Genomic DNA, 9,610 nt, shown 5'->3' on the forward strand with positions numbered 1-9,610 from the left:
ATACATACTATCCAGTTCATTGAACATCAGCTACTCCAGCTAACCAGCACATACATATGTTTATTTGTGTTATGTGTATTTGTATCCTACTTGTTTTGCCTCAATATATGTAGATGAACAGAAAGTAGACACATTGTAACTTGTAATGTATTCACTTGTATTGCAGTTTCACAGTGCTTTTAAAGGTAAACATCCTGAAACTTACTTGCTGCTTCTTGGATGTTTATGGAAGAAACCTGTTAGCTATCTGCCAAGCTAGTCAGCATCTCAACACTCTAGTGAGGGCGGAATAAAGCTCATAAGCGGATTTTCTGATTTTGGTACATTTTAAACCATTTATAAATGACGGGTTCTAGATTGAACTATAGAACGGGCCATGAAGCGTGCGCGGGGACAGCAAACAAGAGGTTACATCAGACCTAGATTGAACTATAGAACGGGCGATGGAGCGTGCGCAGGGACAGCAAACAAGAGGTTACAGCAGTAGCTGAGAAAAAAGACAAGAGGATATATTTCAGTTGCTCTTTGAATCATCGAGACCAGTAATATTATTACAGTACTTACAAAAGTAACTAATATTATTACTTGATTTAAAAAAGTAACTTGTTACACTACTTTGTAACTCAGATAAGTAATAATATTATGTAACGCGATATATTACGTAACTGTTACCCCCAACACTGGTTACAATACGCAACTAGATGGCACTCAACGCTATGCAGCCAGTTCCACATGTGTGCATGTGTAATTTTGTGCAATTTCACCAATTGGATTAGGAGATACAGTTTTCTGGCCTTTGTGGCACCCTTATTGGTCAATATTTGAATGGCTTTACACACATGTTCACTCATTATGAACATGTTGTCCAAATTTCATGATGATTGGACAATCTATCACAAAGTTATCACAATGTAGCTTATAAGCCACGCCTCCTTCATAAAATTAAGAGTTAATATCTTCAAAACTATAGTAGATATCAACAATCTATGAACAAAATTTAAAGAGTATAGGACCATAGATGCTACTAACCGATTTTGGTGGTAATCGGTCAAACGGTGTAAAATATGACAAATATGACTGCCAATGGCAGTCATATTTGTTGTGCTTCTAATTGAAGCCATACTAGACCATGGTGCAAGGTTTCATGGCTCTAGCATTTACCATCTCACGGGAAATTGAGCCCAAAGAGAAAAACGATAATAATAATAATAATAATAATAATGATAATAATAAAGTACCAGTACAAAAATGTATTAATTAATTTATTAATAATAATCACAGAAAGTGCAAACTTCAACAAAGTATGTTCATTGTGTTAAAAATGTAATGAGAGTTGGTGCTCTCCTCACAGGTCAACTCATGAGCATTGTCTAGATACTTCCCAACTGTAAATGAATTAACATTATGCTAGTAGATGTCCTCTAATTGTCAGCAGTCACAGATTATTCAACTGAAGTTTTGACATGAATAACCATGAACAACTATGTGGGTTTAAAATATTTTGGACTAACAAATGCATTTGATTTTAACGTGTATAGGCAATCCATATTATTACGTTTGTGGAAATTATATATGAAGTACACAGCATCTACTTGAACTTATATGGTTTGTTTAATTTTATTATCTGTTTGCTTGTAAAGGTTCATTCAAAGATATATCATCACACAAAAAACTCACTACAACTCTAACCAGAAATTTTCTGAAGCTGCACAATATAGCTTTGGGATAGAATTACTGATGTATGGAATAATAATTTTCATCTTATGATGTACAAATGAGCAATGAGTTAACAATTGTTCTATTTTTTTATTTGAATATGTTGCATAATAAGATGTCCAGTCAACATGAACTGTAGAAATTGTAGTCTATAATAACAATGGACAAATCCTGAAGCAGTTTTGAAACACAAAAATGAGAAAATGTTAGAAATCTCAGATGCAAGGCGTGGGCATAATGAATTAAAAAACTCAACAAACATAAATCAAATACATTTTGTAAATGAATACTATCCATGTCACAGAAGTGTCAGAAGACACTGAAACAAATATGAATACAGTGCATAACTGTGCAGGGGATAGAAGTATTCATTAAAGAGTGTAGTCCTTATACCCCTTGTTAGCAAATAACATACATTCCAATTATTAATTTTAGAAAAACATGTTTGGTGAAATTAAGGATTTGTGTCTAGACACTGCCCATCTTTTCTTTTATCTTGAATAAAACCCAGAATGCTGTTTCGAATTTTGGTCAAGTTCAGCCCATATATTAGAGGATTCATAACTGGAGGAATAAGGAGAAATTCTATTGCGATAAAGTTCTGGAGACTTTGAGAAAAATCTCTTGAACCAAATCTCACGTACATTAAATCCAAAAGCACAACAACAGAATAAATGAATAAAGAGATTAAATGTGGCACACAAGTTTGCATAAACTTCCCCCTGTTCTTTTGGGATTTTACACATGTTCTGATCAGATATATATAAGACCAAACAATAAAAACACCATGGGCACAATAAAAAAACATGTTAACATACGCAATAATATTGCTTGCTATAGAGGTTGAGCAAGCCAGATTACCAATCATCCAGTTGGTACAGTAGAGTTTACGTATGTGTGAGCCACATAATTTGTACTGAGATATTGCTATTGTGTTAATGAACATGCAATAAAGTGGTGCGAGCCAGGAGAAAAACACCAACAGAGAGACTCTTTGTTTAGTCATAACAGAGTGGTACATCAGAGGTCGACATATAGCCACATATCTGTCATAGGCCATTACAGCTAGAGTTGATAGGTCACCACCAATAGAGGAGTGTATCACAAAACCCTGCAGCAGGCATCCAGCGTAAGAGATGACATGAGAAGGAGACAGTAGATCCATGAGGAATTTGGGATAAAAGCCCGCCGTCCCATAAAGTCCATTGATGCTCAAATTGCACAGGAATATATACATGGGTTCATGAAGGCTTCGGTGCACAGTGATGGTTAGAATGAGAATAACATTTACTATCCAAATTATTAAATAACACAGTAAAGTGAGAGAGAAGAGTGTGATTCTGTGTTCCACTGTATAATTTAACCCTGAAAGAGTGAACAGTGTTACAACAGAAACATTTTCCATTATATGTAAGCTGTCAACATTTTGTTCCTATAAAATGTAGTTCAAAAACATTTTAAATTTAAATCTTGGGCATGTCCAGCCCACACAGTGTCACTTCAGAAAAAAACATCTGACAAAGCTTCATGGAGGGATGGTGAACATCCTGTGTCTGTCTCTCTAGCCCTACCAGAGTGTTTGTTCTTCTGTTTAAATCCTCTCTCTGACGACAACAACACAATCTGGGAATTCAAACAGACCAATCAATGGTCTAGTAGAGATTGAATAGAAGTAACTAAAACATTACTCAATATGTTGGCTTGAGTATTTGGTGGATCAGAACTGAACATATTGCAACATATTGTTTATTACAGCTGAATGAGAGAAACTATAGAAACCAAGAGTAGAGAAATCTTTATTATGCCCAGTGGCTCAATGCGATTTACAGCAAGCAGTTACAATCAGTGTTGGGGAAGTTACTTTCAAAATGTAATATATTATTTATTACTTATTACTCCTTATTAAAAGTAGTGTGATTGGACTTCCGGTTGAACATGCCTTTCCTTTTTTGTTAATTACGCCTATCTTTTAAGTCTATCTTCAGTGCAACGATTTGTTTTAACTAACGAAACGTTGGATTTGCACGGGAATGAATAAATCAACTCAAGCAGGCGGAAAAAATCAGGCACAACGGACTTTTTTGTCCGGTGGCGAAGCTAACGTTAGCAAGATGGCGTCGGGGCCTCCTCCCCTCACATTGGAAATGCTGATCATTGAGCTGGAAAAATCCAGGAAAAGTATGACTGCTGAACTCACCGCTTCTCTGAACGCGGCCCTCGCCCCGATTTATTCTTCTCTTAAATCCGTTACCACCACTGTGGCCAAACACACCTCCACAATTTCGGAGATGGAAACGGCCCTCTCGACTCACTCTGACAACATCACAAGCCTGGAGCAAGAAGTAGTGGAGTTGCGGTCTAAGATGGCTTCGATGACGGAGGAACATGCTACACTCCAGGCTACTGTTGATGACCTGATTTCTCGGTCAAAGTGTCAAAACCTAAGAGTGATTGGTCTACCCGAGGGCATTGAAGGCAAGGATCCGAGACAATTCATGACGGATTTATTCAAGGATGTAGCTGCGTTGCCAGACGCCGGCCCTGAACTGGATCGGGCTCATCACAGTCTCAGACCCAAGCCCCGGCAAGGATCTCGTCCTGTGATAGTGCGTTTTCATCGCTACATTGAAAAGGAGAGAGTGCTGCGATGAGCAAAGGAACACCGCGACATGGCCTATCGGGGTCACAGCATCAAGTTTTATGAAGACTTTAGCGCTACTGTGGCAAAGAAGCGAGCCACTTTCAACGCCGTGAAATCCTCGCTCTTCCGGAAAGGCATACGGTTTGGCATGATGTACCCTGCCCGGCTGTGCATCACCTTCAATGGCGTGGATCATTTCTTTGACTCCCCGGAGCAAGCTGAGCTGTTTTACCAAGAGCGCATACATGACTCATAAAAGACTGGACTAAGCAAGCGATATGGCCACCGATTCACTTTACTATATCCTTTTAGGGGTCTTTATTTTATTTCTTGTTGCTGGACTTGCTACAAGTAAGACACGACAATAATGTTTAAACGGACTAAAGACTTTGGGCACATATTCCCTTATTTTTATATTTCCCTTAGTTGAATGTGAACAGTAAATTGAGTCGTGCATTGTTTGGATTACATGTCTTTCTTTTCATCTCGGGCTATTATTGAGGCCCTTGATCGGACTCAGGGGCATTAATATTTAATAATAATAATAATAATAATACATTAGTCTTGTATAGCGCTTTTCTAGGTACTCAAAGACGCTTCACATACAGGGTAAAATCATTTAATAGGTGCATTTATAATAAAAAAATAAAATAAAATAAATAAAAGACAAGAATAAAAGTAGGTGGTTAAAACTAGAGGAATCATGAGGTGGACGGACGGGAGAGAGAGGGAAGGAGGTTAGCAGGTGAAAGCGAGCTTGAAGAGGTGGGTTTTGAGGGCTTGTTTGAAAGATGGTAGGGTGTTAGCCTGACGGCTGTGGTTGGGGAGGGCGTTCCAGAGGGAGGGTGCAGCAACTGAAAAGGCCCTGTCACCCCAGCTTGGTCCTGGTGGTCTTTAGAGTGGTAGTGGCAGCAGACCTGAGGCATCGGGTAGGGGTGTGTCGGGGGAGGAGGTCGGAGAGGTAGGGAGGGGCCAGGTTGTAGGTGGTGAGTAGTATTTTAAAGTCAACCGGGAGCCAGTGGAGGTTGTGAAGGACAGGGGTGATGTGATCTCGGCGGCGGGTGGAGGTGAGCAGGCGGGCAGCGGAGTTCTGGACGTATTGAAGTTTATTGAGGATTTTGTTGGGTGAGCCGTAGAGGATGCTATTGCAGTAGTCGAGTCTGGAAGTTATGAAGGCATGGATAAGTGTTTCGGCAGCGGCAGAGGACAGGGAGCGCAATGTTCCTGAGGTGGAAGAAGGCAGTTTTTGTGACCTGGTTGACGTGAGGTAGGAAGGAGAGGGTGGGGTCAAGGATGATTCCGAGGTTGCGGACCTGGGTGGAGGGGGTGACAATGGAGCCGTCGATGTTGAGTGAGAAGGTCTGGGCGGAGCGGGTGAGGGAGTGTGGGCCAATGATGAGGACTTCAGATTTATTGCAGCTGAGTTTGAGAAAGTTCTGTTGCATCCATGATTTAATGTCAGCAAGGCAGGAGGTGAGGGTGGAGTGGGTGGTTGAGGTGATGGTCTTGGAGGAGAGGTAGAGTTGAGTGTCATCGGCGTAGCAGTGGAAACGGAGGCCGTGTTGGCGGAGGATCTGTCCAAGGGGAAGGATGTACAGGATGAAGAGGAGGGGACCAAGCACTGAACCCTGGGGGACACCATGGGTGACTGGGGCGGTGGGGGATTTGCAGTTGTTTATGGAGATGTATTGATGTCTGTCAGAGAGATATGAGGTAAGCCAGGAGAGGGCGGTGCCGAGGGAGTGTTGAAGGTGTGCGAGGAGGATGGAATGGTTGATGGTATCAAAGGCGGCGCTGAGGTCAAGGAGGATGAGGATGGTGAGGAAGCCAGAGTCAGCAGAGAGAAGTATGTTGTTGGTGATTTTCAGTAGGGCAGTTTCGGTACTGTGTTTGGAACGGAAGCCGGATTGGAAAGGTTCGTAGAGGTTGTTGGAGTCGAGGTGGGATTTGAGCTGAGCAGCAACAGCTCGCTCAAGGATTTTGGACAGAAATGGGAGGTTAGAGATGGGCCGGTAGTTGTCGGGGTTGTCAGGGTCAACACCAGGTTTTTTCAGTATGGGGGTGACAGCAGCAAGCTTGAGGGAGAGGGGGACGAGGCCAGTGGACAAGGAGGAGTTAATTATACTGGTGATGAGTGGGGAGAGTGAAGGGAGGCAGGCCTTGACTAGAAAGGAGGGGATAGGGTCGAGGGCACAGGTTGAGGACTTCATGCTGGTGACTATGGAGGATAGGTCGGTTTCACTGATTTTACTGAAGGATGAGAATGAGTGGCTTGGAAGTAGTGGGGGGTTGGGTTGAGGGCCAGAGAAGGTGGTGAGGGAGGAGGCAGCCAGCTGGTTGTGTATTGTGTCGATTTTGGTTTGGAAAAATTATAGAAATTAGTTGCATTTGCTGGTGGTGAAGGAGTTAGAGATGGTGTCCATGGGTTTGAGGAGTTTGTTGATGGTGGAGAAAAGCGTTTTAGGGTTGTTGCAGCCAGATTGGATGATGGAGGAGTAGTGGGAGGAGCCTGCACTGTTGAGGGCATCTTTATATTGTTGTTGGTGGAGTTTGTAGGCATCCAAGTGGACAGTGAGACCGGTTCTTTTTGCGAGTCGTTCCAGTTGACGGCCCTTGGCTTTGAGTTGGTGAAGATGGTCGGTGTACCAGGGGGCGGAGTGTGTGAAGGAGACGGGTTTGGTTTTTATGGGGGCAATTTCATCAAGACAGGAGGAGAGTGCGTCATTGTAGGAATTGACCAGGTCAACGGGGGAGACGTTCGGAGTGAGGGCAGAGTTTGAGATGGTGTTGGCCAGGATGGAGGAAAGAGAGGAGGGGTTGATGGACTTGAGGTTCCGGAATGTTATAGTGCGTTTCTGTTTGACAAGGGGGGTGGGGATGTCTATGTCCAGGGTGATAGCCAGATGGTCGGAGATGGAGAGGTCGGTGCTGGTTAGGTTACTGATGGTGATGCCAGAGGTGCAGACCAGGGCCAGTGTGTGTCCTTTCCTGTGGGTGGGGGAATCTATGTGTTGGGTAATATTGAAATAGTGCAGAATATCCAGGAGTTCTGTTGTGGTATTGGAGTCTGTGGAGTCGACATGGATATTGAAGTCACCTAGAAGCAGAACAGATGGTGAAATGGCACAGAGCTGAGTTAGAAATTCAGACAAGTCAGAAGGAAATGCAGGATTTGGCTTGGGGGGGCGATAAATGACAGCAGTGACCAGAGGTTTGGGACCAGGCAGTTTGAAAGCAAGGTGTTCAAATGAGGAAGGGGTGGGGATGGATATTGCAGTTGTTTTGATAGCTTGTCTGTGCAGTGTGGCTATTCCGCCACCATGCCCATCCTGGCGTGGTTTTTCCATGTAGGTGAATCCAACAGGTGCAGTCTGGTTGAGTGAAACGTATTCTGAGGGTTTTTGCCAGGTTTCAGTGAGGCAGAGAAAGTCAAGTTTGTTTTCCGTAATAAATTCACTGAGGATGAGGCCCTTGTTATTTAGGGATCAGGTGTTGAAAAGTGTAAATTTGAGATGGGATTGTTTCTGAGTGGGCTGGTTTGCTTTGACCAATGTTCATAGACAGGCGGAGTGCACGTGTTGTTTGTTGTGATGACGTAGTGGAGTTGCGACACTGCACCCACTGGACCACATGGACGGGATGTCATGCTCCGACCCAGAGTAAACAAACTTTCGCCGGGAGCCTCTATGGATGTAGCTGGATCTACGTAACAGCCCAACATTTTTGATGGCCGAGATGCATGGAGGTGGAGTGAAGTGGTTGCTGAGGTTGAGAAGTTGTGAGGTGGAATATTTAAGCATCATGTGAGCCGGGGAGGACGATTAGCACGATGCTAACTGCCTAGCTGCTGGCCAGCTGAGAGACGGCAGTCCCAGCCAACATGGGCTAACCGCACCGGGACAGCTGAAAGGCTGTCCGGGAAAGAAATCTCAGTAGTGGACAGCACTGAGCAGAGACGGAAGAATCCAGAAGTGCCGGTTTAAGGCTGAGGAGCGTGTGCTGTGGAGGGTAGCTAGAGTCCCAGCCAGGGCGGGCTAACCGTAGCAGGGACAGCTGAAGAGGCTGCTAGCTGACCAGCTAGCTGAAGAGGCAGCGGTCTCAGCCAGCAAGGGCTAACCGCACCGGGGCAGCTGAGGGCTGTCCGGGATAGAGCTCTCGGTGGCAGTGATAGTGCTGGGCAGAGATGGGAAGATCCAGTAGTGCAGGCTTTTGAGAGAGTCTCCAACAGCAACGGCAGCAGCGGCGGCCGCAAAGTGGCAGCCAGTGAGACGGAGGTTGAGTAGTCCAAAGTCGGGACCCACGGGAGAGTCAAGACGGAGCAGTCGGGCTGTGCTCGGATGGGGCGGGTGCGGCAGCAGAGTCCAAACACTTTGCCTGGAGCGGGAGCTGGTATAGCTGCTACATTAGCTGGTGTAGCAGGCTTGTGCAAGCAGGTATGTAACCACCAAATCCGTTGAAGTAGCGATCGGGTGGAGAATGAGTCCAGACAGAACGTGGTACAAAAAGGTACAAAACGGTTGACTCTGCGGCAGAATAAAAAGTCAGACAATAAAGCTAGCTAAAAGATAAGATATGTAGCCTTTTTGCCGTCTACGAGTGTTTGGCCTGCTCCTATTTTCATCTACCCCACACAGCCCATCTGTGTTTTGTTTTTGTTGATTTCTGCATTGGGCTTTCTTAATTTATAGGAAATTGCTTCTCTATGTGAGGATGTATAGGCTTGTACATTTGGATACGTGGGCTATTAAAATCCACCGCTCTCCTCACGTTAACTGTTATACCCTAGTGGACTGGATCCACGGATGTAGGGCGCGCAGTTATTATTTTCTTTATCATTATTATTATTATTATTTTCCCCTTTTTAATTTATTATTTTTATTTTTATTTATTTTTTTTTTGTGTATGTGCATTTTAGCTGAAGGATGTTTAGTCTGGTACAAATACAGCCCCTACACATTTCATGTTAACTGCAATTTGTATGTTTTTATCTTTTTTTTTTCTTTCTTTCTTTTCTTTTGGTCTTAAAACATTATCAGAGTTCAGTCTGCCTATTCTAATTCTGCCTGCTTTTCAATTCCTGTTGCAATGTGTTTCTAGTTAACTGTTACAAGTGTTCATATGGCGTATGTTCTGGACTGTCAGGAGGCGAAATCCACTGCATAGTAAACTGGTTGTGTGTAATCCACTCCTGCAACTCGTCTTGTTCTGTTATGGCGAGTTTACGAAACAATTTACTGATTTGTTTTGAGTTAA

At 43.5% G+C, this 9,610-nt stretch overlaps 1 protein-coding gene across 1 annotated transcript; it reads right to left on the reverse strand.

Moving 5' to 3' along the window:
* Positions 1–2,170: 2,170 nt before the first annotated feature.
* LOC139650085 (olfactory receptor 1D2-like) lies at positions 2,171–3,133 on the reverse strand. The gene has a single exon (XM_071526641.1). The coding sequence runs from the start codon at positions 3,119–3,121 to the stop codon at positions 2,171–2,173; it is 951 nt and encodes a 316-aa protein (XP_071382742.1). The 5' UTR covers positions 3,122–3,133.
* Positions 3,134–9,610: the final 6,477 nt, after the last annotated feature.

The sequence above is a fragment of the Centroberyx affinis genome, unplaced genomic scaffold, assembly GCF_046629955.1.
Source record: "Centroberyx affinis isolate AG114_WGS23_722 - 3 ecotype Tasmania unplaced genomic scaffold, CSIRO-AGI_Caff_v1 ptg001437l_1, whole genome shotgun sequence".
In the NCBI taxonomy this organism is placed as follows: domain Eukaryota; kingdom Metazoa; phylum Chordata; class Actinopteri; order Beryciformes; family Berycidae; genus Centroberyx; species Centroberyx affinis.

What these genes read in the sequence shown, in the direction of transcription:
- LOC139650085 (XM_071526641.1), bottom strand. Translation starts at nt 3,121, where the DNA reads ATGGAAAATGTTTCTGTTGTAACACTGTTCACTCTTTCAGGGTTAAAT.